Source organism: Drosophila obscura, unplaced genomic scaffold, assembly GCF_018151105.1.
Source record: "Drosophila obscura isolate BZ-5 IFL unplaced genomic scaffold, ASM1815110v1 contig_179, whole genome shotgun sequence".
In the NCBI taxonomy this organism is placed as follows: Eukaryota; Metazoa; Arthropoda; class Insecta; order Diptera; family Drosophilidae; genus Drosophila; species Drosophila obscura.
This window is the reverse complement of record NW_024542766.1, coordinates 7,978,917-8,006,857: the sequence shown is the minus strand read 5'-3', so window position 1 is coordinate 8,006,857 and position 27,941 is coordinate 7,978,917. Positions and strand designations below refer to the sequence as shown.

At 40.5% G+C, this 27,941-nt stretch overlaps 4 protein-coding genes across 9 annotated transcripts; 2 read left to right on the top strand and 2 right to left on the bottom strand.

Moving 5' to 3' along the window:
- The first annotated feature begins 1,242 nt into the window (after window positions 1-1,242).
- On the top strand, window positions 1,243-16,448 carry LOC111076468. Of its 3 annotated transcripts, none has more exons than XM_022370281.2 (6): window positions 1,243-1,399; window positions 10,108-10,194; window positions 10,302-10,363; window positions 11,336-11,516; window positions 11,688-11,920; window positions 15,487-16,448. In XM_022370281.2, exons 2-6 carry the CDS (start codon window positions 10,175-10,177, stop codon window positions 16,227-16,229), a joined length of 1,239 nt encoding a protein of 412 aa, XP_022225973.1. In that variant the 5' UTR covers window positions 1,243-1,399; window positions 10,108-10,174; the 3' UTR covers window positions 16,230-16,448. The 3 variants fall into 3 exon arrangements, with proteins under 3 accessions (XP_022225973.1, XP_022225972.1, XP_022225971.1); XM_022370280.2 differs by lacking the exon at window positions 1,243-1,399 and adding an exon at window positions 1,640-1,801 and having other exon boundaries at window positions 10,042-10,194; XM_022370279.2 differs by lacking the exon at window positions 1,243-1,399 and adding an exon at window positions 1,640-1,940 and having other exon boundaries at window positions 10,042-10,194.
- A 423-nt stretch (window positions 16,449-16,871) lies between these two features.
- LOC111076469 (probable phosphomevalonate kinase) lies at window positions 16,872-17,872 on the bottom strand. The gene is made up of 2 exons (XM_022370283.2): window positions 17,572-17,872; window positions 16,872-17,515 (listed from the first exon to the last, which is right to left on the bottom strand). The coding sequence occupies exons 1-2, from the start codon at window positions 17,643-17,645 to the stop codon at window positions 17,032-17,034; spliced, it is 558 nt and encodes a 185-aa protein (XP_022225975.2). The 5' UTR covers window positions 17,646-17,872; the 3' UTR covers window positions 16,872-17,031.
- A 395-nt stretch (window positions 17,873-18,267) lies between these two features.
- Window positions 18,268-19,914, bottom strand: LOC111081937 (E3 ubiquitin-protein ligase Hakai). Its single transcript, XM_022378106.2, has 3 exons — window positions 19,482-19,914; window positions 18,904-19,421; window positions 18,268-18,841 (listed from the first exon to the last, which is right to left on the bottom strand). The coding sequence occupies exons 1-3, from the start codon at window positions 19,825-19,827 to the stop codon at window positions 18,374-18,376; spliced, it is 1,332 nt and encodes a 443-aa protein (XP_022233798.2). The 5' UTR covers window positions 19,828-19,914; the 3' UTR covers window positions 18,268-18,373.
- Window positions 19,915-22,245: 2,331 nt separating this feature from the next.
- On the top strand, window positions 22,246-26,998 carry LOC111076474 (fibrinogen-like protein 1). Of its 4 annotated transcripts, XM_041592440.1 has the most exons (6): window positions 22,247-22,885; window positions 22,956-23,038; window positions 23,109-23,153; window positions 23,947-24,380; window positions 24,616-25,154; window positions 25,229-25,436. In XM_041592440.1, exons 4-6 carry the CDS (start codon window positions 23,985-23,987, stop codon window positions 25,368-25,370), a joined length of 1,077 nt encoding a protein of 358 aa, XP_041448374.1. In that variant the 5' UTR covers window positions 22,247-22,885; window positions 22,956-23,038; window positions 23,109-23,153; window positions 23,947-23,984; the 3' UTR covers window positions 25,371-25,436. The 4 variants fall into 4 exon arrangements, 3 of the variants coding, with proteins under 3 accessions (XP_041448373.1, XP_041448374.1, XP_041448372.1); XM_041592439.1 differs by having other exon boundaries at window positions 22,246-22,891; window positions 22,956-23,153; XM_041592438.1 differs by lacking the exon at window positions 23,109-23,153.
- The last annotated feature ends 943 nt before the right edge of the window (window positions 26,999-27,941 follow it).

Below are 27,941 nucleotides of genomic sequence, written 5' to 3'. Positions count from 1 at the left end.
AAATGTTTTACAGCAAAAACTGTTTTGTAGGCTCTGTACGGAAGGCAGTACTCAGATCAAAAAACAAAAAGGTCGGTATATACTGGAAAAGTATCAGAAGTATGTGCTTGTTTTTTTGGTATGTTTCGACCCACCTCGAAAAAGATATCAATTTGATATCTTTTGCCAGCAAACACGAAGCAAACATTGCAATAAAAGAACAAAGAACCAAATGAAATATTTTAATAATGAAGACAGATAGAATCTTATTAATGCAGCATTATATAAAGGACAATTATATGGATATTATAATATAATATTATTATTAATTTTCATAAATATAAAACAAATATTGCTTTCAAAACAGTTTGTCTTCACAGTGGTCGGTACGGGTGGCGTCGCCATCTGCTGCTGCTGATAGCACTAGTCAACACGATTTTTCCTCCAAGGAACAAAACGAACTTTTTCTTAAAGATTTGGGGCTTAGAAATGGTTTGATGATATTTTTTTTTTTCTATGGCAGAACTTTTTTTTAAAGAATTTTTGAAAACTGGTATTTTTTTTTAGCTTTTTTCAGAGGTAACGCTTGTTTTTTTCACATAACTCTAGTATCTTACGTCTGGTTGTAAAGAACTTTGCTATTTTGAAAAGATAATTGACGCAGCTAGAAGTTGATGCCAAACACACCAAAGCATTGAAATGCAAAAATGATGATTTTTTGCGGTATTTTTAACAATATTTTAACTTTAAAAACTCGGGAACAGTCGAAAAAAATTATATCCTGTGACCTCTATTTTTTTGTGTATAGGTTCATTAATTAGGCGTCGTTTAAGGTACTGTTCATTAAAATCTATTTAGAAACTTTGGAGCTAAAATTCTTCGCAACAATGTATATACAGTAGCGGACACTACTTATGGCCTTTATTTGCCTCTAATAAATGAAAATCCATTAATTATATGCATAAAAAGAAGTACACGGTGGTAGTCAATCGTCGAAAATTTTTTTCTTTTTTTCTGTGATTTTCGTAAGTACAACAATCTCCTAGCGAAAATCACAGAAATAAAATAATAATTGACAACCCACCTACACCTGCGTTTGAAGTGCGCGCTTAAATAATTTTGTAGACTGTGATTTCTCCCAAACGATATATCGCTGGAAAGAAAAACCATCGATCTATCGCACAATATAAAACCATCGATATTATGGATGATGGTGTCAGAAATACATTTTTCAACACTGACATTAAAGCGGCAAAGATTTTAAGTTTTGCGAAAAAAGAAAACGAAAAAGCGCGAATAAATTTGTTTAAACGTAAAACGCGACGAAGCGGAAGTGTATAAATACAAAATGAGTTCGGTGCGGTGCGTTGTACAGCAGCGAAGACCTTCCCGCTTGCAGAATATTCACGTTTTGGCTGTGGTAAGTGTTTGATTTCAATATAATATCATGGTCGCAGCAGCGCATAAATCCAAAATTTTGACAAGCGCCAGCGGATAGGTGAGACCCCGGGTCAGATCTCTAATCAAACAGCGCCATGCCGTGTCTCGGCCAACTTCCTAAAGCTTTGTATGCTCCCCATGCTATGCTCCCCATTGCTCCTCTCCTCTCTTCTCTTTTGTGGAGGTAGTGGCTGAAGTTATTGTCGCTTCGGTCGCTGATTCCAACGACGATTGCTGAACCGGACAGACGTGTCGTGTGCTCGGGTGCTGGCTTCAATCGGAAATCTTTTTATTTTGTTTTTATTTCGCGACGTGCGGCGCGATCGATCGTGTTTATGTTTTGTTCTGTGCCCTGGGAAAAAATTATCAATTAACACATAAAGTATAAAGAGTTATCCAAGTCCTGAGTATAAGAAATACCTCAAAATAGAAAGTACCTGTGAAGGGACGTGATTGAAAGTTGTATAATCGACGAACAACAAGCGTGCGAAAGGAGTCTCGAAGGAGAAACGTGCAAAAAAGTAAAGTGAATGCCTTGTGAGAGTGAAACATACAAATACGAGTGCAACAAAAGTTTAATTTAAAACAGAAATCCCACTACAACAACGGCTTTTAAGAACCTGTAATTGAAAACGCACTTGAATTACCCCAACACAAACGCACACACACACACATACATATATTTATATACGGAGCTACAAAATCAAACCCCAAAACGGAGTGCGAATACACTGTGCAACACGTTGTTGACCCTGAGGTGGCAAGAGCCCGCGTGATATTCCAAGAATATAAAAAAACAACAACAGCAGCCAAACGAGTGCTTTGTATCTCCCCCCGCCTTCTCTCAGTGATCTGTTCCCCCCACTCCGTGGCTCTTTCTGTGTGAGCAATTATTTAGCATAAGAATTTATGTTGCAGTTTATTGCACTGCTCTCTCTTTTTTGTCTCAGGCAGTTAATGTATCATATACCCCATCCCCCTCTCCATTGACCTTCTGCGTTTTGTTTTCATTCCCTCTCTCTTTCTTGCTATCCCTGTCTGTCCTGTAACAAGTGTGTGAAGAGCGGCTCTCTTGGAAAGGAAAAAACCGTTTTTTGCCTTCCAAGGAGATTCTGCTCTTCTACGGTGTTGCGGTTTTGGTTTTCCCCTGCATTTTCTCGAATTCTGAGAAACAATTACGTATAGTACACTGAAATAAAAAAAAGCATATAAAATATCGTGAAATTTGGAAATTGTTAAACTTTTATTAGAAATCAATCCAATATTTTTGTATGGGAAATAGTGATATTTTAATGAATTTATGGATTTATTGCCCCCCATTTTGTTTAAAGTGTGTCGTGTGTTTTGATTACAAATGAAATGCGAAATTTCATTTCATTTGAAAATCGGATTGCGGATTTTAGCTTTGATTTGTCTTGCCTTGTCATGTGTCTCTCGGTCATAAAATTGTGCTAATAAATAAACAATTATGAAAGATGCAAATTTTCAAATAAATATACGTATAATTTAACACTTCAACTGTTTTTGAGATGAAGAAAAATAAACCATTTATTGGGATAGAGCTTTGTTTGGCAGCCCCCACAATCGTTGACTCATCGAATTACAGTTCTTGGAAATTGCTTAGAATTCCTCTGATTCAATGATTCAATAAATTGTTAATGCATTCTGCCAAGAAACCCGTATAGATTTTTTCTTGATTAACAAAAACTTGATCTAGAAAGCAGAAAATATTACTCTCAGGAAGCAGAAATACATAAAGAAGAAATTAAAAGTAATGTTCTTCCAATAATCTCTCTAAACTTCTTGATCGCAAATATGATTGTATTTTATCAGCTAGCTGATTCACTGACTTATTGTCATTTTCTGTTGAGAATAAGAGAGAATATGCTACGATAGACTTTAAAAAAAGCAACACCACGTGTAACCTTTACCAAATCAAGTTCACTGACATCTGAGTATCGCTAATAGTTTTTCCCCTTCTCTTTTAACAAAAATTGATTGATTACATGGTGTTTTTTGTTGATCCCAGCGATTAAATGGTCCCAAATAACTCTTCCTTTCACCCCATATCTTATCTGTTATCGTATAGACCGAATAATACTCGTACACATACATATCTAATACGTAGTAAGCTCCAAAAATGAAGTTCGTCAGACGACTTTCATGCGGTGGATGGAGGGAGCTGTGACATGTGTCCGACGACTTGCATTATATTATCGACAAGTTCCCGGGGTCTGGCGGCAATCGCTCACCTGTTGCCGTATCTTTAGAGCTTTAGCCATGGAACAATCAAGTGATTACTGATAAAAAATTGAAGCAAAAAATGATTTCAATAAGGAGGGAGAGAATATGCATACAAAGTATATTTTAAGGAAGTATCTCCACAAATGAGACGTGAACTGAATGAATGATTCAAATAAATGTATGTATAATTACCAATAAAACACCCATGAGTCACTCACCTGAGAATACTCTCGCCCCAGAGATGAACACAAAACGCGGAACTGGAAAAAAAAACGCACTCACGATGAGAAAAATGAAAACCGATTAAAGCGCATCCGAGAGGATTGTCTACAATTCATTCATAAAGCATAAACAAAATAATATACACAAAGGGAATATCATTTCATGGGAATGGATTCTATAGATCAATGTAGTAATCTTTTCCGTTTCACACTGGAAACACTTTTAGTATTCAAGGTAACCAATTTAGAGAGACCTTTATCGGGTGTAATCGTTGGGCATTATCTCTGAAGAACATTGGAGAATGCAATGACTCGAGGGTTGGGTTGGCGAGGGTTGAGAGTTCCCCCCATCAAGTACTCAAGTTAATTGATTACGGTATGGGTTGTAGAAACAACAAGGTGAGAGAGAGAAATCGGATTTCAATGGAAATTTATGGCTCGTTTTTATACTACGATAATTTTTAAAGGTTCTTATAATTGCTAAACAATAGTTTATGAACTTTGAAGGGAAGTATTCCTAGACATTGTTCAATCTCTGGAAGTTATTATATTATTATTATTACAATACGTTTGCAGAATATATAGAACTATTTTTTTGTTCTATTCCTTCTCAAATATCATACTTCATTGGATCCCAAATCAAGATATGTGCCAGTTTAACACCTACTCGATTTAAGTTTAGTTTTCCAAATTATGATTGAAATATCTGTAAAGAATTTCTTGATTCCGTTTCAAATTTAATTTCCATCACCCTTTTTCCAAAACCTCTTAATTAAGGTGCCATTTATGAAAGTGGAAAATTTTCCTTTCAATTAATTCGAAACCCCATTTCCCAGATTCATTAATAGATGTCTGGATAGATAGATATATTTTCTGTTTGCTTTTCTGGCGATCATACGCTTTGGATATGAAATGTTAACAAATTGTCGTGGGGGGCCACGAATCGAAAACATTTGCAAGCTCCATTACGCTTGAGATACTAATTCAAAAGATCAACAACGGAGCGCAGCGCGTGTGTGCTCTCAAAATATGATATATCGTATGTATGTATCTACACTCGAAAAATATACGAGAACAAGAATCTGCAGTTGCACAAAGTCTACTGCTGCCACCGGGGGAGGCATGCGGGCATTGCGTGGCAAAATGAAACTTGATTGCAAATGCAACTCAAACTCGATCGAAATACAAGTCACTCGAAACGATGTGTCTCTTGATGCCTGATGCCTGTCACAGGCCTAAAGTAAAAAAAAAAGAAACGAGGCCATTGCACGCTACTTTGTCGTCGTCTGTTGGCTTCAGTATTACCATGAACCGGGGGAGCCAAAACTGGCCAGCGGTTAATGACACCTTCTCTCCTACCACCACTCTGCCACTCTCCGTCTGCACTGACCTGAAAATTCTGAAGCCAGTTACAGAGGCAAATATTGAATTGCCAGAGGCGTGTGAACGATTTCATTTGCCGGGTTATTGTAATTTACACTTACAGACGTTTAAATCAATAAGTAAATAAGCAATCAAGCGGGGGCATCGTCGTCACTCTTGGGAATTGAATGCAAATATTAGGAGGGCAATACAGATGAGAAGATCTCTAGCATCTGTACTTCTTTAGGAGTGTGCAGACTCCAGGCAGTAGCGACCGAGGGGCACTGCTGCAGGACGCTCTAAGTGCAGTAAAGGATTACAAAAAGGACTTATATTTACAGCTGATAGTTGTCCCCAACATATCATTTCAAGAGCCACATCTTCGTTTCTCAGCTCGAACAAAAATGTTGATTTATCTTTAAATGAAATTCTGACACTCCATTCAAGCCCCGCAGCAAAAGTTTTTCTAGTGGGAACTCAATTTGAATATCTACTTAACGAAAACCTACTATAAAATGGAATAATAAATAGTTATAGAGAAGATCAAGTAGATATACTCGCACAATAGATGCTTCTCTCTCCCTCTTGCCACTCACGAGAGTGAGTTAATTTAATGTTTTTTTTTTTGGTGATTTTCCAGTGAGAGATTCTAGATAATGTTCATTTGTGCCGTTTATTCTGTATACTCTATACAGCCACAAAACTTGTTTTTTTGCCATAAAATTATACTATATAGAGGGAGTACATACATGACGGAGAGAGGGGAGGTGTTTGATGACGGCTGACGGGCATATAAACAATTATTAAAGCAAAAGCCATAATAGATTAAAATATTAACTGGAAATTCTATCAAAACTGCATCAGAGATGAGCTCACAGAATGATCATGATCATGAATCTAAAGCAATTGCTTGATTTATGGTTAAGGAAATGGAATTTTTCCAGTGATTTTCCAAAAGCAAAAGATGGCTTTTTGATAGCTCTATCAATTATGATCATTATTAACAATAGGAGGGGGTCTCGAAAAAAGGGCTTTATATCCCTCATAAAATACGAGTCTCAAAATCTTAGGCGCTTTTGTACCCATACAAATTTCTGAATCTATTTTAAGTCCCAACCTTTGGGAATTTCATGCCCGAAAAAACCCAAATATCGTATCAGTTATCCCACATAAATTTGATTTGATTTCGGAATAGCTTTTGCTTTCGTTCCCTGTTTATTATTACTTTTTGTATTTTGATTATTTTGTTGATGAAAGAATTCACCGCATTGCATGCCGCGCTTGAGTGACTCGAAATTATACACTGTAATCCGATTGCCATTGTTCACCGATTTCAATATTGCTTTTGTACTTTCGTGCGGAAGTTATACGTTAGCAAAAACTGTTACCTGTGTGTGGCATGCGATTAATATTGTCAGAGCAGAGCACAGCTGAGCCGTTTATGGGCCAGGCCAGTTCAAAGGCCAAAGAGAGCGTAGTAAATGGCCAAATAATATGACAGGTTTTTGTACTTGGCAAACTTTTTCGCTGACACATTTCTGCCGAGTATCGTTCAAGTTTCGGGGTTTTCTAAATAAAGGTGGATCTGACAAAGCAGAGTGCTATATAGGGTAGTAATTACAAGTATTTGCTCTGTTCCAGCTGACTGCAGCTAAAAGTTGATTGACTTGATTCATGGCAATCACAATTTATGTCAAGTGGGAATTTTTAACTCCCAATTGGGTTGTGTTTTTAGAACAGATCCACTTCATGAGGCGTTGGTTGAAACACACACATTTTCGAAGAATATGTACATAGTTCTCCAAGTGAATACAAACAGGTCTAAGTGATAGCCTTAGCTGAAGAAATAACTATGCACTATCCATAGTAATTGTAAACAGGTTTCAGGTATTGCCTTGACAGTCGGCGTGGCTGGAATTCTTTGGCCCTTTGGTTTGTTTGAAGCCATACTTAAGCTTTTTCAGGCACTCTTTAACTGTTAGAAGTAATTGTAATTGTAATTGTAAGATCATCTTCCAAGAAGTTTTTTATAATTTCTAGTAAATATTTCATTTATTTATGGCTCTTGAATCAAGAGATATGAAGAATCTTAACAAAGAGCGGAAGGAATTAAAATTTGATATTGTTTTTTAGCTACTATACATTTAAATAAAATCAAGGCATGACAAAAACGTTGAATATGCCCTCGCTGTGGCTTATATAACACCTCGGAATCAGTTTAAAATAAGCTTCACGCACAAAGCGTGTAAACATTAACCAATTGCATTATCTTGTAACAACAGAAAACAGTCACAAAAAGTCACAAAAAATGAATGCTATTGATTTCAGTGAAACTCAATTGTCATTCACAATTACTTGACGGGTATGAATGCCCTATCCGCTCGTAGATTTCTTTACTTCGAATACTCTGCCGCTATGCCCCTTCGATCCAGTCACATGAACTTTATTGAGTGTTTTGTTGCGTCGCTTTTCAATTCAAAAAACTGTCGCCGAAAGCTCGCTGCAAAGTCATGCAGACAATCAATTGATCGATTTGTCCGCACCGCACTCACATGATTCGCTGTGATCTTTGAACTTTTCAGCAGAGCTTTATGGTGTTGTTGTTGTCGAGTTTAGGTGCTGAAAGATCTCTTCGTCTTACAGTGGGTAAATATTTGCGTTGGTTGGTTATTTCGCACCTCCGAAAATTAAATGAAAAATAACACCAAGCATTAACTTTATCTGCACTCGAGAGATTACGTTCCAAGTATGAACTTGATAGATAAACCCAAACCAAAGAGATGTCTTCTAACGAAAGAATAACGAATTTCAGAGATCTGGCTATATATTTCTATTTATTTATGTATGAAACTCAGTTCCCTGAACCTTTTTTTGTGCTTAAATCTTTTATCAATTTGCAATCATTAAAAATCAATTAGCAATCTTTCGATAAGAGTTTCGCAAAGCCTGTAAAGCCGATAAGAAACGTGTTGCTTGATAATTTGCCATAAAATACAGCTGAAAAGCCATCAGTGTACAGAAACCTAAGATCTTTCAACGACTGCCTAAAAGTATGCTCAAGCGGAAAGCCCTTCTTTTGGGGTTTCCACTTCTCTTCCCTCGTTCCAACCGCTGGCAGGGGAGGTAATGTTGTGTGGCCTCAATTTGCAGACAGGCCCGCTTATCGTTCAAAAAGCGTTAAGTAAACCCCAGGTAGGCAAGCACCACTGTTACGGTTATCTCAATGGGAGCACGAGTGTGTTGTATTCGTGCCAGAGTGTGCATGGTGCATGGTTTAAAAAATAAGTTTCAATTACAGGAACAACAGCAACAACCAGTCCAGTCCCATCGCACAGGCACAGACACAGACACACATAGAGAAAAACGGTTGGACGACAGGTGTCACAATCCAGCAACAGGTTACAGTGGGACACATGGCATGAAAATCGACCAAAGAAAATGCACCAGGAATATTACAGCTGGAATGGGGCTTTTTCTTAAATTAAATATTTAAAAATCAAAGTAGAAAAACAATGTAGAAAAGGAAACAGGAAATATAAATGGGAAAGTACAGAAAGATACAAAATTTGAACAAAACCCAATTGCGCTGTTTTTGTCGAGGCATATAATTATCTTAACAAAATGTTGTATGGCATTGGCAAAACGATGCGCATTTTAATTTTTTAATAATTATCTTCAATCACTTAATTTATTTTCTTTTAAAGATAACAACTACAAATCAATCAAATTTATATAGAGAAACTCCTATAATCTTTGAAAGAATGCCATGAAATCTAAAAAAAAATAAACTTTTTGCATTTGTTAATCAAAAAGATAATGGTGAAAAAACAGAAGTTAATTTAAGATAGCAGTAATGTCATAAATTATTGAAACAAATCTTGCAATGTTAATCAGGCAAAAACAATTTCAAGGCACCTGGCCCACAGTGCACACAGAAAGAGGGAGACAGAGAGAGAGAGCCACCGTGCTGAGAGGGAGTTGCAGAGCGATCGCCAGAGAGCGGTCGTAAGCGTGAGAGTAAATCTGTGCTCACGGCACTAGCCTATTGACAGTAATCTATCATGCGCGATCGATTGGCTGCTTTCCCTCTCTCCCTCTCTCTATCTCTCTCTCTAAGCATTGTTTGCTTCTCTACGTTTTGGCCTACTCTCGTCGATCGCACCTTCACGCACACGAGCCGATCTGCAGATCCACTCTCTTCTCTCAATCAAACTCCCTGTTTTCCATCCACTTCGTGTCTTCCTCTCTGCTGTCTCTTCTGTCTGTGATGCTTGTATGTCGATGAGTTAATGCAGTCCGTTCAGTCGGTGAGCGCGCGCAAGGTATGTTTAGAAGATAAGATAAAGTGTGAGGCATTGTCGGGATGTTCTCTTTTGAAGATTTCTGCTCCCTTGGATACTCATTAGCATATTCGATAGCTGTTTGGAACAATTCATATTTAGGGAAACTGGGGAGAGCGGCAGGGCCTCACTCACCTATCAAGCAACTCGCTTTTATTTATCGCACACGCGCTCTCGCTCCCACTCTCGCACACGGTACTCACCTGCTCAGAGGGAAAGAGAGGACGCAAGAGAGAGCGTCACCTTTTAGATAGAGAGAGGGCGAGAGAGAGAGCCGAGCCGCAATTGCGAGATATTGCGCTAACAACACTTCATTTGCCGATAAAACCCCAAAAGCTCCACACACACGACACGGCTCCACGCTCTGCGGCGTCACAGAGTTTTTCTGAAACGGGCGCACATTCCGCTCAGTCCAGCCGAAATCTGGATGTAATTTATTTCCCCCCTTTTAACAGAAACAACAAATTAATCAAAACATTTGACAAATCAAACAATTCCCCATTCTTTTTGATACCAAAAAGAAAGACAGAAGAGACAATCGGAGATACAATAAAATAAAATAACAAAAGCAAATAAAAAGACGAAAAAATGTGCCGCTGCTGTCAAAAGTAAGTAAACTTTTTTTGTTGTTGTTTTCGCTGTTTTCCCTCGACAGCAAATTATTTTTTTACTAACATTTGAAATTGCGTTTTTCCCCCCTTCCGCCGGATCATAGCTGTTGGGAAGATTTCTACTGGAACTGCTTCGAGGAGCGTTTTTGCTACGATGAATCGATTGGTAAGTCACACGAAAACTATGGCTATAATTTTGATCAGTTGATCAGATTGACGGTTTAGGAGCAGGGAGGGGAGCATACAGGTGAGCAGGGAGCACACAGGGGGCTGGTAGGCACACAAGTGAGTGAGTGAGTGAGTACACTCAAAGCACACACTCACATTCACATTCAAAAGTAGATCTTGAAACGCACCATGCGCCATGCGCCGATATTTTGCGCGATTTAACGTGTTTGGCATTTCAGATTCAGATTCGGTTCGGACAACATAAAAGACGACAAAAAAACAACAACAAAGATTTTATGGAATTTTTTCAAATATTCAGTTTGGTTTTTATAGATGCAAGTGGAACTTGACTTTCCATTAATATTATGTAATGCAAGGAAGAGAGCAAGAAAAATAGATGCAAGATTTTGCTAGGCTTAAAAAAGATTTAGGCCTAAAGGAGTGACGGTAGAGGAATATAATCCCCATAGAATCAAATTTTATATAAATTCTGAATCCGTGTCTGCAGATTTACAGATAGATAGATAGATTTAAATCTACGTATAGATTGTAGGTTAAATCTTGATGTATTTTGTGGACCGTGTAAATCTAATCTTTATACCATTATGGGAGTCAAAGAAAATGGGTCTGAAAACAGGGTTATTTCCGAAGATAGTTCAACAAAATACAGTTTAAAAAATTGCTCAAAAATAAACCAATTAACATATACCAATCACTAAAAAAAAAAAATGTAAAGGAACTAGTTTTTTTTATTATAATGAAAATTTTAAAAGTTGTACTGGAAAAGTCCTAAAATAGTATTAATAATCACAGAGAAACCTAAACCATAATTTTGGCTAGATTTTGGGTGGATCTTTGAGGATATTTAATGCAGCCAACCGTCAAAGCTAGGCTAGCTTTTAAATCTTAAATGCACAGTAATAATTATTTTTGACTTATTTTTTTCTCTTTTTTCCACTCTCTTTTGCAGCCAATTACAATCCGGAAGACGACGAGGACTATTTGGCAGCTCAAAAGAATGGCCAGATCATTGGACGCATACAGCCAGCAACGGCAGACAATAATAATTCACTGACTGTGCCACAACAACCGATTTGCGATCAGCCGCAAATGCGGCAAAACAGCTCCGGTCTGGGCCTGAGTCTAATGAGGTACTAATTGATAGATCAAATTTCGATCTGATCTCCCCACACAAAACGAGCCAAAGATCAGATTTAGCACATTATTTGCAGAGAGGGCATCCGATTAGCGATTTGCCTATAATTTGAATTATTAATTTACACACCAATCTTTCTCTTTCTCTCTCTCTATCGACCGTTTAGTAGCAAGATGCATGAGGAGGACTATCGTCGCGAGACGCAAATAAATGTACCCACACTGGGTCCCGAGATATTGGCGGTGTTTGCCAATTCGCAGATCTTCCAAGATCATCAGCCCACAAAATTGAATCGCATCAGCACAAAGACATATTTGGCTGGGATCCATTCGCCCAATCGGGAGATGCCCACAACGCCGCGTGTCAGCGATCAGGAGCGCTTGTTGCGCCGCCTGGAAGGTAATGATGGACATGGTGGTGCCCATACACCGCTCCTAGGTGGTGGCAATGGTAGCAAGAGTGGCAAGAGCACACGAAGCAGCAGCATTGTGTCCAGCGGTGTGCCGAAGGTTAAGTTCTATCTAAATTGATTGGAGAGGGGAGGGCACCGGGAACACACCGCCAGGGGTCTCGGGGTGTTTATTCGCAGTATTTGTGCCAAAGATTGATAAACTTTCGGAACACACACAAAATGTGACTTAATATTATTAACTAATTAGTTATAAGTGTTGGCCGATAGCAACAGCACACAGACACACAACGATATATTGCTGGCATTTTAGTATTATCTAGAGTTCTAAGTATCCATACTTTATTTTTACTATAACTATATCCTATATAAGTCTTAATTGATGGACCTTGTAAATGTGTAGTCCTACAATACAATAAGACCCCGAGTAAAACAATTTTTACTTATCACAAACAAACAACACGAAAAGAAATAACCATTTTCTGGGTTCATATAAATAATAACTGAAGAAAGAACAGTCAATAATGATCATACTAGAGCTAAAAAGATAGTTCAAGATAGTTAACTTGGGGACATTGAACTCTTAAGATATTCATTGAAGAATCATCAAGGGATTGGGCGTAACAGGAACTGAATTTTTATCATAATCAATCATCTCTCTGGCGATGAATCCTGTCTAAGGTATAATTCGAATTCCACAAAATCCACTCCATTTTTTGGATGGAAAGAAACAGCTATATTAATGGGAATTTCCATTCCTAAGAACCATTTAATCTTCAAGATTATTGGCATAGGTGATCCGGGCACTCAATTGTGCCTCGACAAAACATTTCAATTGGTTGAAAAATACTACAAAAATGTATATAATGTCCGCTTCAGTAGGTTGCCCCCTTTAAGACAATTTCTATTATAAATGAAAGGATAGGTCATTTTTTAAAGCTTGTATCCCATTTTAATGCATCCAATTCCAGCTTTATGCATTAATTTTGCCAGTTTTGTCATTTTTTGTGATTTAGACACACACTCACAATAAACCATTTTGCTGATTCGACTTTGAGTCATTTTTCTCAGCAATCTCTTAGCAAAAGTGCGAAATAATTTGTGCACTTTGAACAATGAAATTGTTTGTTAAGCATTGGCATTACCCAACAGCTGCAGCTAATTGCCTGAGATCGGATTAAACACACACACTGTAGTAGCATGAAGAGGGTCTTCCTAATAATATTCCATGTGGGATATAAAATAAATATTTCTAAATATGAAAATTGAGAGGAGTAGGGAAATTAATAGGAGATGAATTAATAAAGAATATGTGGGAATAGAAGCTAGAGGGAAAACGTTCAAACTGCTTAAACTTTTAGGAAGTTTAAAGAAGTTTCATGAAAAATATAGATCAGTTTTGGGAGTCAATAAAATAAGATCTTTTCGGACCAGTATAATAACAGACTTGTGTGAAATTCTTTTCTGCCTTTGACGTCATATCAAAGGTACTCTTCCCGTACTACCGTTTCTCTTCAATTAACCTTATTCTCGTCACACAAAATTTTCCACACCTTTTAAAGCCTCAAATGAGGAAGAACAGAAATGCAATCTGAAAACTGGGACCAAAAATTTAATTAACAAGATTTTTTCGCACTGACAACGATACCGGTTTCCCATCTGGAGTTGGATTAACATTCGTTGTGTGTGGGGTATTCGTTCTGGTATCCATTCACACATGGTGTACGTCAGGCATTAGTTATCGCATCTGGAAAATGATAAAACCCGCAAGCCGCAATTGGAGATCATTTTTATGGGTGGGGTGGTTGGATCTGTTTGTCAGCGATTTATCATATTTTATGCAAATTGAGCAATCATTATGGCAGGAGAGTACACTCCACCACACCACCAGCACTCTTCTCTCTCTCTCTCTCCCCATGCCCAAAGCGAATCGAACCAATCAGCTAATTAGTCAAATTCCTGATTTTGATTCCCTTATCGGAATCGCATATATAAAAATGTTAACAGCAAATAAACAGAGTGTACGGGTGGGAAGGGATTTTTCGTGGCTTCTTTTTGGACAGATAAAGAGAGTTTTGGGCGACATAAATTATGAGATAAGAGAGTCGAGACAGGAGACCTTCTAATCAGTTTTTCAATTTCGATTCATTCGCAATCACAGCTTAAAAAAGCCCTTAAGGCATAGAAATCGAATTTCAAAGCGTTATTGGTCTGTCTTTTCTTATGAGTAGGCAAACCCTTTAAAAAATCAACGAACAATGGAAGTTTTTAGCTTAGTACATTGTTTTGCTTAAAGCTAAAAAGCACGAGAAGGAACGTGTGAGTCGCTTCTTGGGACGCGACTCTACTTTTATACCCGTACTCAGTCAGAATATAAATTTGCGAGCTTTATGTAGAATTTGTGATATCATGAGTCTGGAAACAAAATTTGATTGCTCCAGCTTTTATGGTCTCCGAGATCGAAGCGACAAACAAGACGGACGGACAAATGGATGCGTTGCACACATCGACTTTAAATCTAATATACCCCTTAATTCTTTTTGAGTACGGGTATAATTAAACAATTCCCCTTTAATTTCAGAGGAATTGTCTGCCAAGACAATGGAAAAGTTGCCCTAGAATATTGTTTTACCCCAAGGGTTTTTGTTGTATTTATAGATTATACGTACGTACGTACATATGTACTCATGACATGCGCCAATCTTAACGACATTTAACTAATCATCACGTTTTTTGTTGCTGAATGGTGAATGGACTTTTGATACACTGAGCCAAAAACATTTATAAGCGAGATTTTATTACCTTTCGCTCACTGTGTGTATTGCCGCAAAGGCGTCACAAGTTATAGCACGTATATAGTATGTGTATATTTTTATGGCTCTGACGTTTGTCTTTCTTGGGACGTGCCCTCAAACGGGGGTTCTGGTGTGAGCCTCTGAGCAAGAAACTAAACAGTGCGTTTCAGTGCTTTAGAGGCAGAGAGGAAAGAGTGCTTAAACTTGTTTTGTAGGAATTTAAAAAATGCCTAAAGTTTGGGTACAAAAATGACAAGGGAATAAATTAAAAAATTAATCTTCTACAATTTTTCCCTATTATTTTTCCCTTTATATATTTGTTTTGCACTGTGTTATATACAAGTTATAGAACAGTCTTTGTATCGTAAATGTTTACTGAATCAGCATGATTACAATTCTATTCTTGATAGATAAAGATTACGTGCGGTCAACAACCAACCATTTGATGGTTTGGTTTGGGCTTGTCATACGAATATTTCCTGACTCAGATAATGGTCGACTAATATAAATATAAAGTACATATCTGATATTGATATAGGTTATGATTCTTTGAGGCGTAGAAACAGAGGAATTTCCCAAGTGCCTGCTCTTTCCTGGTTTCCGCCAGAGGGCTGTTTGTTATCTCTTCATATCTGTGATATCTGTCATGAACTCTCGGGGTCTTATCTTGTTTGTCAACCTTTTATAAGTACTATCTGCTTGCTGCCAGCTAACTGATGATCTTTAGTTACGATTTATAGTAATTGTCCCTTATATTCCAGGCGATGCTACAGATTCAAAGATATCACCGGAGAAACGAATCACATTCACCTTGGCCCCATCCTCGGCTGACTGCTCGCCCGAGGGCAGTCAGACATTGTCGCCCAAGAAGTTCGAGGCCATTGCCGAGGAGGAGAAGGAAGACGAAAAGGAAGAGGAGGAGGATTCCATAGAGGAGGTGGTACTGCGTCCGCGCCTCATTGACAGGCATCCCCATTTGTTGCCCACCACACCGAAGCGTACCCTGCGCTCGGCGAAGAGTGTGCCGCACATGCATGTGAGATCGGCGGCCAGTGAAACGGATATATTCTCGATCAGCGGCACTGTGAACAGCAGCCAGATCAGCATGACACCGGAGGTGCCCTTCATATCATTCAGCAACCTGCCCAAGAACTACGAGGACACGCCGACCATCGAGAAGTATCGCGTCTCGCAGAGCTTGTACTCTATTCAGACGGCAAATGCGGCGCGGGCCACACAGGATGATTACTCGATGCCGCGCTACTTCCGTCGCTCCGCAATGCTCATGACCCAGAGCTCGGAAGTATTGCCGGGCAGTTCGTTGGCTTCCATGACACCATCGGCCACATCTTCCACGTCGCCTGGGTCCTCCAACAACGAGCTGCGTCGTCCGGAGAAGGAGAAGAGCAAGCGTCTTCAAATGCTGCGCGGAAATTTGCCGCCACTTCTCATCCACTCCGTTTCGTTCAAGCGAAATCGTGATGAGGGCAAGCAAGTGGATTAATATCCTCCAACTATTCGTACTCACAAAAATAAATATATTGTTAATCAGTGTTTCTGTATTTGTTGCATCTGACTTAGAGTGTAGGTCCTGCGTAAGGGATTAATGTATGTATTGTTTTATAAGCTAATAACCTTTGTCCACTCTCACTCAGTATTCGGTTATGTACTTCATTATGCATGTATAAATGATATTACAAAAATAAACTTTTATTTACTGCAAGTAAATGTTTTAAAATTTATATGAGTTAATGGAAAATATTGGTTTTTTATGTAGCCCTAAACTATCTTTGATATGATCAAAATGTCTTAAGATTTTTAATTCAAATTCAAATTGACAGTGTGACCATATCCGCTATTTTCGCGACCCTGGTCTGCCAGCTAGCAAGTGCCAGGCGGTAATTTTAAATAAAATAAAAGAAATGGAAATAAATTTCAGTAGCGACTATCTTATGATCTAATTACTTACAACATTATGAAAGTAGAAAATTTATTAAATAAATAATACATTTATTATGCACTTGTGACCAAAAATTGTGAGTACAAAGTGTATTTTGTTCCGCTCAAAGTGCAAGGACAGGCATTATCGTGATTAAACTCTTAATTAAATATGCAGAAAATTTGTAGATACAGCAACCATTATAAATGATATCATTATATAGTTGTATTTCCCTATTTAAGTAATTCCTCTTAATTAATTTGTGATGTGTAACGTGGGTAAACCTAGGAGTATCTTAAACATTTGCAATACATTTGATATCAAAAATACATATTCGAGCACATTTTGGATAGCTACATCTAATCAGTTACTTGAGTTGCAACATATCCAACAGTTGATCTATAAATCCCTGATCATTCTCATCTTCATTAGGCACAACAAAGTCAAAGCTATCGTAGTCATCCAGATCACATTCGGAGGGCACATCATCAATGCCCTGGGTGAAGGTCCAGCCCCTGGCCTGACGCGTCTCTGAGCGGGAGGTAAGGCGCACAGTTCGCACCATGTCCTGGCCATAGGTCTCGCGAAACCATTTGATGTCATTCTTGCGGCGAACATCGCTGACTATGACGTAAGGGATCTGATCCAGAGGCGCCTCCTCCATGGCTGCACGGCAAAAGTAGCCATAATCCTTGCTGCGCATCTCATCGCTCCATACAATCATGTCCCGACGATACTGCTCCTTGTAGGGGCCATCGCTGAGCAAGGCGCTGAGATCCAATTGCAGCTTGCGTGCCCATTCCGATTTGATGGGCTCCGAGATACGTACGATTCGTACGCGATTCGCTAGGCTATTGAAAAAACACAAAACTACATTGATTGAATGATTGATTTGTACACCACTTACCGCTTCTGTAGCCTCTCGGATATATAATCCTTGCCGCACTTGCGTTTGCCACTGATTAAGACTATTTTCAGCATTTTTCTCTCTGCCCAACTTTCACTTTTGGCTGCCTCTCGCTTGCTTTTTCCAATGGATCTGGCCCTGCCCTCAATACTGCTGCTGCTGTGTGTTTTATTGCATCAGAGATTCTCTCAGGCCTGAACTCTGGGTTAAACGTCGGGCATTGTTGCATTTTATTTATGGTAATTTTAGTCAAAAATTTATGGATTTGTTTACATTTTTAATTTCAAGCAGCTGACTGTGTATCGATAGTATCGATTGGTGTGAAGTAGACATCGTCAGTTCTTTTTTGAGCGGGGAATTCTTATTGCAAGATGAAAATACATAAAAATGTACCATCCATCAATTATTTAAATTAATTTGTTATTGTGGTTTTTCTTTTTAGAAATGGTTTTTTGGCGATATCCAAACTTGCAGCATATTTCCATGTATCGATTGCGTTCACTTCAACCAAGTATCGATTCCTGTTCGCGCGCTATTCAAATGGAAAATGGTAAGGAGGAACTCCATCTTCTAATTTCCATGTTTTAGCAACTATTTCAATAAATATTATGAGAAAAATCAGTACTACATCAAATAGCTATAATCTTTCGTTCTTGTAAAGCAAACTTTACAAAAAAGGTAAAAAGCTCTCTTTAAAATACATTCTTTTAATTTCATTTCAATCTTAATTTACATTCACTTTCGTCTTAATTTAAAACCGAACTTGCCTAAAAAGCCGCCGTATGGTGGTGGTGGTTTCCTATCATATCCTATATTGCGTTTGCTGCCAATTGCCGCTTGTGCTGCCCGCTGCACTGGCCGTCTCGTAGGTGGCTTGAGTCGAGCTGTGCCCAGGAGCTGGAGCACCAGCTCCAACGCCGCCACTGACAGGCGGAGCGCCCGGTGGTCCAGCACTACCAAAGGAGGCCAATATGCTGCTGTAGTAGGATGCATCGGCCACGGACTCGGACTGATGGTGCGACTTTTTCAACGACTGATGCAGCGACGCCTTGCCCTGGTGACAGTCCAGGGCATTGGCATTGTTAATTCTGGCCAGGTTCGCCAGCGTGAGCGTTGAGTGCGCGTGGACGGAGTTTTGAGCGGCCGCAACGGCAGCGGCAGAGCCAGGCGGTGGAATGGTGCCAATGCCGCCGACAGACATGGTTGGGAGGCGCGACAAGGAGCGAGCAACAGCGGAGGAGGAGGAGGACGAGGCAGGTGACTCGGAGAGCTGCAAGGGGCAAGCGTTTTTAGACAAGACAGCTTAGTTTAGGAGCCATAGCTACCACTCGCCTTGCGCTGCTTGTGCAGGCCGCTCAGGTCCGCCAGCTTTGGGTCAACAACAACAACGCCGCCGCCGCCCCCCGCCGCACCGAGAGCCGTTGGCGGTGGCGGCAACTGGGGTGCCACATGTCTGTGATTGATGTGCGCCTGCAGGTCGCGCTGGGACAGATAGGTGCGTCGACAGCCCGTGCTGCCGTACCGACTGCCGCCATGGGTGCACATGAAGACGGTGCCCAGGCCGCTTTGCTCTACTCTGAGCACCTTGTCGCTACACCGCGGACAGCTCTTGATGGGCTCGGCGCGGGCGCACTTCAGACAGAAGACGTGTTTGCATGGTATCATCCGGCCGTAGACGAGTATCGGCTTGTCGCATTGATCGCAGCAATGAATCATGGGATTCAGTACCTTCTCGCCGATTAGGCTGACTTTGTGGTTCCATTTCAGGCGCAGCATCGGCTCCGGTGGGCCGCGTGACAATGTGGTAAAGGTGGGTGCCTCCAGCTGTGATATGTCTGCTTCCATGTCAACTGTTGGGACAAAGGAATGTTATTAAGAGGTTCGGATAATCCTTTGGGTTGGCTTCTTACTCGTTTTGGCCATTACAGGCAGCGCCACCTGCTGCTGAGGCGCCGGCGGCGTCATATCCGCATTTGTTGTGGCCTGTTGCACCTCCAGCACTGTGGTCACCTCCATTTCGTTTTCTTTGTCCAAATCCTGCATAATGGCATCTTCCACATGGTCCGTGCTGGCGGGACTGCTCTCCAGAACGGCGGTGAGTGATGCCACGGCTGAAGCACCCGCTTCATAGACGGCTTCTATTACGCTCGCATCATCAATCTTTTTCCCACGACCACGTCCACGCCCGCGTCCCCTGCCACGCGCTCGAGTACCGCGGCCACGTCCACGACCGCGTTTACCTTCCTCGTTGTCCATTTGTTGCTTAAAATGCAGTTTATTTGGCAAATTTGTGAATTTTTTTCGTTTTGTTTAACTCCGCCATAGAGGGCACTATCGATAGTATCGATATTTTACTGCTAGCCTCTACTATCGACGGTTTTGCGACTATCATGATAGTATCGAGCTACAGTCGTTGCGCTTTTGATATGTTTGGATTGGCTGCTATAAAATACGAAGACACATTTGTAAACAAATCGACAGGTGGCATCTAATTTTTACAATGGACAAGTTCCTATAAGGTTCCAATGGTTTTTTAATAATTATATCAGCCCGATACTATCACGATAGTATCGATTGTTTTTTCAAAACATTCAACGTTGATATTCCTCGCATTTGATATTCCGTTTAATATTACTAGCTGGCTGGGACTCTCAGCCCTAAACAAATAATTTTATTCGATAGATACATAAATTTTCTAAAAGATTAGCAATTTTTCAGAAGTCCTTTTTATTTGATTATTTACATATTAAGGTTCAGACAAAAACAACATAAGACGAATGTGACGTAGTTTTGTGGCGCTGCCAGACTCGGGCAATTCGTAGTTTCGGGCTGCCACCATGATATATTACCCGTTTCATTACCGATTCGCTTTGAACCGATCTGGCAGCCCTAACAAAAAAGTAGGCAAAAAAGAAGAAGATACATTTTCCACAAATAGGAAGAAGAAGAATTAAAATTTTCCACAAATAGGCAGAAGAAGAAAACGCAGTGCGGAAAATTTTTCGCAGTATTTTTTGTGCGCTAAATACCCCCCTGGTCGACAATGGGTTAACGTTTCATTTTATTGATTGAAATCGTATTAAATGATATTGATATTCAGTTTAATATTATTAGCTAGTTGACACTCTCAGCCCTAAAAAAATTATTTGATCCAAATCCTCAATGAATTTTGTTGAGGATTGGCTAGTTTTCAGAACTATTTTTCATTGAACTTTTTACATAATAAGTTTCAAACAAAAACGGCCAAAGCATAAAACGTACATTTTGGCTAAATGTGACGTCAGTATTGCTGGTCAACCAAGTTTCTGATCTGATCTGGTAGATATGGTCATTCTGTGCCTGCCACAGATTTTCGTCTTTTGTGGTGGCGGAAGGCGGCGGGGCGAAATTTTGAAATGCACTTGTAGCAGTATGAGATCACATGAGTCTGGAAACCAAATTTGGTTTCTCTAGCTCTTATAGTCTCTGAGATCTAGGCGCTCATCGAGACGGACAGACGGACGGACGGACGGACAGACGGACGGACGGATAGACGGACATGGCTATATCGACTCGGCTATTGATGCTGATCAAGAATATATATACTTTATGGGGTCGGAAACGTTTCCTTCTCTGCGTTACACACATCCACTTTTACCACAAATATAATATACCCCTTAACTCTTTTTTGAGTACGGGTATAAAAACAACAGGTACAAATTGTTGACCGCAATTTTGTGCCTTTTTTTTCGAGCTGCGTATACTTTGAATGTCGAAAGAATTGTGAATAATATATTTTTGTTTTCCAAACCAATGGCAGCCAATTGGGAAATATTAGATGATGTGGTTCTTCCCTTTTTCAATACGATTTATTGTCACTAGAAACCTGAAAAAAATTGCTTAACGTTCGACCGTTGAGTGAACTTTTGAGTTCCGCTGGCACCATCTGTGGGATTAGGGGAGAAGCATCTAAGCGCATCTAATAAAATGCACTTCTACGGCTGGGGCCGCTCTTCCCCAGGCATGGCAGCGTGACTCCTCCGAAAAACTGCCGCATTGTGTAGTCAAAAGGCGAAACCGCAACCTGGAACGCGGAGAGGCCAGCGTTCGTGAATCAGAAACAGAGAACCGCCTAAGCTGGGAGCTACAATGGAGCCCCTGAGCCTATTGGCAACGGATGCGAATCGAGAGCGGAAAGTGTGGCAGGTAGCAGCTGTGGCTGGGTAAATCGGAGTGTTGCAGAGTGCGGACCAAGCGCAAGGTACCATGGAAATGATTAAAATGTATTAGCCAGAATTAAGTTGGTTACGCAGGGCAGGCGAGACACAGACACAGCAAACGAGTAACGGAATGTGTAGAAAGAGGGCCAGACACAGAGATACGATACACATGTAGCGCTGCAGAGAGGGAGATGCGGGGGGACATGGACCGAGTTGGTGCATTGGTTTTGGCCCACTTCAACAGCACAAACCGCTCGACACATGTGAATGGAAGGGAATGGCAAACGTAAAGCATACGTAACATTTTGCTTATCCTTATGCACGGATAAGCCTTGTGGTTAGTTCAGAACGAGTGTCTGACTGAGTGACTAGTTTTGGGACTAATGAGAGTAGAATCCAAAGCTGCGTTTTTACCCATTATTGAATGGAGAAAATCCCCACATCTAGTATTCTACGACAGCTTGCTGTCGGCTGGCAGGCAACTCTCATAAATTCCCAAAAGGATTTCGACTGCCGTAGAACACACAACGTTTTGATACCCAAATATCCTAAATTAAATAGTCCAACATTACAAATTTCGAATACACAAAATTCTTCTGTTTTCTGCATTCAATAAGTGAACGCCATGGGCAGCATCCGTCCGTTGTCTGGAGAGGAGCGTATTCTCATTAGCAGATGGCTCGAGAGCGAAGGGATAACCCTGAACTTGCGTTCGCGGCGCGACACCTACTCCGATGTGCGTCCCGTGGCGGAGATCCTCAAGCGGATCTATCCCGACATAGAGCTCGAGTGCTATCAACCTGTCAGCAGCTTTTCGCGGCGACTCCTGAACTGGGAAATCTTCTCGTATCGCGTGCTCAGGAAACTGGGCCTGCGACTCCACAACGAGGATCTCAAGCAGCTAGCCGAGGGTAAGCCCGGGGCCGTCGACTGGTTGCTATTCAATGCGTTTTCCATGGGGGAAGTGCTGCCCAGAATGCGAAGCTGTTCCAAGGCTCGCTCCTTGAGCCCAGCTGAGTCCAGGGGCCACTACACGAACCAAAGGCGACATATCTAGATGAGCGTATGTGGATGGGCTATGGGAATGGATCCTAGCCAAAAGCATCGACAGTGGAGTATGTGTATGCTTGTTCATATTCAGGGAAATCCCAACTGAAAGTTTTCCGTTTCTGTTCTCCCTTTTAGAGTTTTGTTCAAAGTATTTAATGGACCGCAGTGTGCCGAAGAATTGGCCATCCGGATCGCCCCAGAGACGGACCAGCGAAATGGTAGGTGGATGGAACACTTGGGGAGAGACGCACAGCGACAGGCCTCTAACCGTAACCCTTCCTGCCACAGATCAAGGATGGATGCTACACTGCCTGTGCAGTTTCTTTTAATTAAGTAACTAAATACTTGCCAAACGATCTATAACTTCCAATCCATGCTACATTTTTTTTGCTACATATGTATGTTGTCTACATCTATATATACTATGTATATTCTACATCTAACATGTAGATTCTACATCTCCTCCGCTAGGGGTTGCTCGCGCACTGAACGCGGCAGAGTGCGCGAGCGAGAAAGAGAATGAGTAGCGCTGTCGCTACAGTCAGGAAGGGGCGGGGGAAACAACTAAAAATCAATTTCTTCATTCTGGCTATAATTATAATCTGATCTGATTCAGATTCGGCAATCTGGTAGATATGGTCATTCTCTACGATACTGCGTTTTTAATTTTATCGTATCTTTAAAATTGTGCCTGCCACAGATTTTCGTTCTTTGTGGTGGCGGAAGGGGGCGGCGCGAAATTTTGAAATGCACTTGTAGCAGTGTGATATCACATGAGTCTGGAAACCAAATTTGGTTTCTCTAGCTCGTATAGTCTCTGAGATCTAGGCGCTCATCGAGACGGACAGACGGACGGACGGACAGACGGACGGACGGACAGACGGACATGGCTATATCGACTCGGCTATTGATACTGATGAAGAATATATATACTTTATGGGGTCGGAAACGTTTCCTTCTCTGCGTTGCACACATCCACTTTTACCACAAATCTAATATACCCCTTAACTCTTTTTTGAGTACGGGTATAAAAATATACATACACACGTACACTGTACATGATAAGCGGTTCGTATAAGCAAAGTGATAATTAATATATTTTCATGGGACTTCATTTTGAAATCAGTTCAGTATTGCATCGACAGTGCAGGAGTCCAGTAAAACATGAAGTTCTCGTCGTTTGTGGTCATCATGCTTTGGATGTTTCTGCAAGGGAAGTCCTCACTGGCCAGGAGCTACGAAACGGCTCAGGAAGTTACCTTCCCGGAGCAGTGCAATGAATATTGTTTCTCAGTTCTCCAGCCATTCCTCGAATATTTACTCAAGTTTAAAGAGGCGGCAGATGCCAATAATGAAATGAACGACAGAATACACTCATTGGAGCTCACCATCAATAATTTGCAGAGTCAGATACTAAAAAGTGAGACGGAACTTACAAAAAACTATGTCCATCAAATCAAGGTGAAAGAGGAACAAATCAACGGAAAAGATAAACAAATCAAGGACAAAGACGAGCAAATGAACGTTAAGGACAAACAAATCAAGGATCTCAGAGAGCAAATCAATGGGCGGGGATATCAGGTGAGAGGATCAAATCGGTGAGACGAGTACAACGTACAAATCGGCAGACGAGCAAATGAACGTTAAGGACAAACAAATCGGATCTCCGAGGCAATCAATGGGCGGGCAAGGTGAGACGTCAAATCAAGGTGAAAGACGAGCATATCGACGTAACAATCGGACAAGACGAGCAAATGAACGTTAAGGACAACAAATCAAGGATCTCCGAGAGCAAATCAATGGGAAAGACGAGGAAATCAAGGTTCTCAGAGAGGAGGTGAAGATGATTTCTTGTCTCAATAGTGGCCCAAATGGCATTTTCAATATAAAGGTCAAGGGAATGGAGCCGTCCCAAAGTCCCTGCAATTCCTTTGGATGGACGGTCATTCAACGGCGTATCGACGGAAGTGTTGACTTTAATCGCAAGTGGACGGCTTACAAAGATGGATTTGGAGACATCCGGGGAGAGTTCTTCCTCGGACTGGAAAAAATTCATACAATGACCTTGGCCCAGCCTCACGAGTTGTACATCCAACTTCGAGATGTGAATGGTACCACCAAATATGCTCGCTACGATGATTTCAAAATAGGAAGCGAAAGTGAAGGCTACAAACTGAAATCGCTGGGAGAGTATTCAGGAACAGCTGGAGATTCACTAACTTACCATCTGAACATGAAATTTACCACATTGGACCGGGATAATGACATTTATGAGAAAGCTAATTGCGCGAAAGATCATGGAGGTGGTTGGTGGTTTAATAAATGCGCTAAAAGGTAATCATATTTTATTAAAAATAAAAGCTGTTAATTCATACGAATTTATCATATTAATTTCCCTATTTTTACAGTTCCCTCAATGGAAATTATTATTACGATGGTAAAAGAACTGAATACAAATTGTTCGGCATTGAATGGGGCACTTGGAAGAACTACGAGTATGACTACACCATCTCGCTTACATTTTCTCAAATGATGATAAGATTAAAATGATATTAATGATTTTAATGATATATTAATAGTTAAGTTGATCCTGAAAGACGATTATAACAATCCAAATTCATGCTGAAATATGTTTACAGTTAATTTAGGCTATTCTCATTGTGCACGAAATGGATATGCTCCTAAAATCGCCAAAAAATAATAAACCTTCGTCCCTTCTTTTGAAGACGATGGAACGGCTTTTAGGGCTGCATCTCAGGGCGATAATTCCGCCCAATCTAATCTCTGATTCTCAGCATGCCTATCGGAAAGAAAGATCCACCGAAACGGCCTTATAAGCGATCACATGGATCATTGAAACGTCCCTTAACTCTGAGGAATACACCTTGGTAGCCTTCCTTGACAAAGAAGGCGCTTTCAACTACATCATCTCGGCCGCCATCACGGGTGCACTGACGGACCTGGGTACTGATTCCCGGACGGTGAGTCTCATCAAACAGATGCTTCAATGCAGGACCGTTGAGGCCTCACTGCTGTGGGAGACGCTATGCGAGTGCATGACAAGTACTCTTATAAAACTGTCGCAATGGGCAGACAAATACGGGCTAGGTGTTTACCCGTCTAAAACGTAACTAGTACTCTTCACCAGGAAGTACAAGACACTGACACTACAAGTGTATTTCAAAATTTCGCCCCACCCCCTTCCGCCTACACAAAGAACGAAAATCTGTGGCAGGCACATTTTTAAAGATACGATAAAACTAAAAACGCAGTATCGTAGAGAATGACCATATCTATCAGATTGCCGAATCTGAATCAGATCAGATCATAATTATAGCCAGAATGAAGAAATTTTCTGTTGGTTCTTCCGCCCCCTCCTGACAGAGACCCGCTACCAATCTCTTTCTCGCTCGCACACTCTGCCGCGTTCAGTGCGCGAGCAACCCCTAGCGGAGGAGATGTAGAATCTAAATCGAACATGTACAATCTACATGTTAGATGTAGAATATACATTGTAGACGTAGATAGCAGATGTAGCAAACAAATTTAAAATGCAATTTTTTTTTTAATTCTAAAATTCTAAAAAATCATATGCTTAAAAATGTATATACTGACTAAGTACGATGGGTATAAGTAGAGTCGCGTCTCCAAAAGCGACTCACACGTTCCTTCTCGTTTTTATTACAAATTATAAGAGTACCCCTACTATTACTACCATAGTTTCCCTTCTAAAATTTGGATGCAACAATCAATAGAGCCGGCCGCCTTGCCTTTTAATTCAATAAAAAATTTATTGTTTATAAGAAATAGCCAAATCTGCCGCCTTGACTAAGCCCAGGATCTACGGCAACTATTTGGAAAAGAATGGGTTCCAAAATAATTCCACACAAGCCTACCATGGCATTGGTAGGGTGCTCCCAAAAAATTGCGTTGCAAAAAGCGAAACATAAATTCAAACCAATTTTAGATTACGAGCAATTCCTTCTCCTATAGACCTATAGATATCTGAACAATGTACTGATAGGGCCAGGCTCAGAAAATATTGAGTGATCAAACCAAAGCATTTAATTTCATTTCTGTGTGCATAAATTGAGGTACGCCTTTGAGTTCCCATCCATACAATATAAAACACATACATATATAAAGGTTGATATTTTCCGCAGGAACAAGCTTCTTGTAGTGATGTTAGAAGAGCACGCAATGCAAAAGAAATCAAAGTGAGAACGTCTCGTGCAACTGTCTTCAATATAAACGAGGATTGCTGGTGAGACGTAATGGCTTATATGAACGTAGAAGACCAGCTAGGCCTCGCTTCCTGGCACGTGTGTATTCGAGATATGTTCAAGGGATATGCAAGTCATCAGTACAAGCATATGGATAAATCTCTTACGAGTTTTATTGAGGACGAAGAACTGGAACAACTGTTGCAGATTGTTGGCGATTGTTCGTAAGCTACGAGTCAAAGTTTCATCATTTGTGTCTCTTGGGCAGACAATGTCCGAATCTCCAACATTTGAAAATGAAGTTATGGCGGAATCTTTGCACGCTCACCTGATGGCCATTGGGTACAAAGAATTGGACAAGCTCAGACAGGCTGGGTTCCGGAAACTCTACACTCAAGGAACTCAATGGAACATCATGGAACATCATGGGCGCCTGGAAGAATTGAAGAACCTTGAGTACCTCCACACATATTCGTCAAATACGAGCGACGAACATCTGGGTCCTCTTGAACTAGCTCTCTCGCCTAAAAGTTCTTATTATGAAACGTGGCGAAATGATAGCTTGGTGAGTACTGTTCGGACCTGGTCAAGCGAACAGAGGAAGCACCGCGGGAAGATCAAAATCTATCTCAGGCGAGATTACCAAAACAAAATGCAACTAAATGCGTTATTTTATATGCAAATCCATTGGTGGAAATCAATGAACACAGAACTTGCCGAAGTAGATAAGAACTAGCTAATTTACAGATTTGTCTTGAATTGTGCCCAATACATATGTACATACATGGACATACATATGTACATATGTACTATAAGTGATTGAATCTTTGTCAGCTCCGCCTGTCTGTACTAATTTACTCAAACCCGCTGACTTTGCAGTGTTTTGACCCCTTAAAAA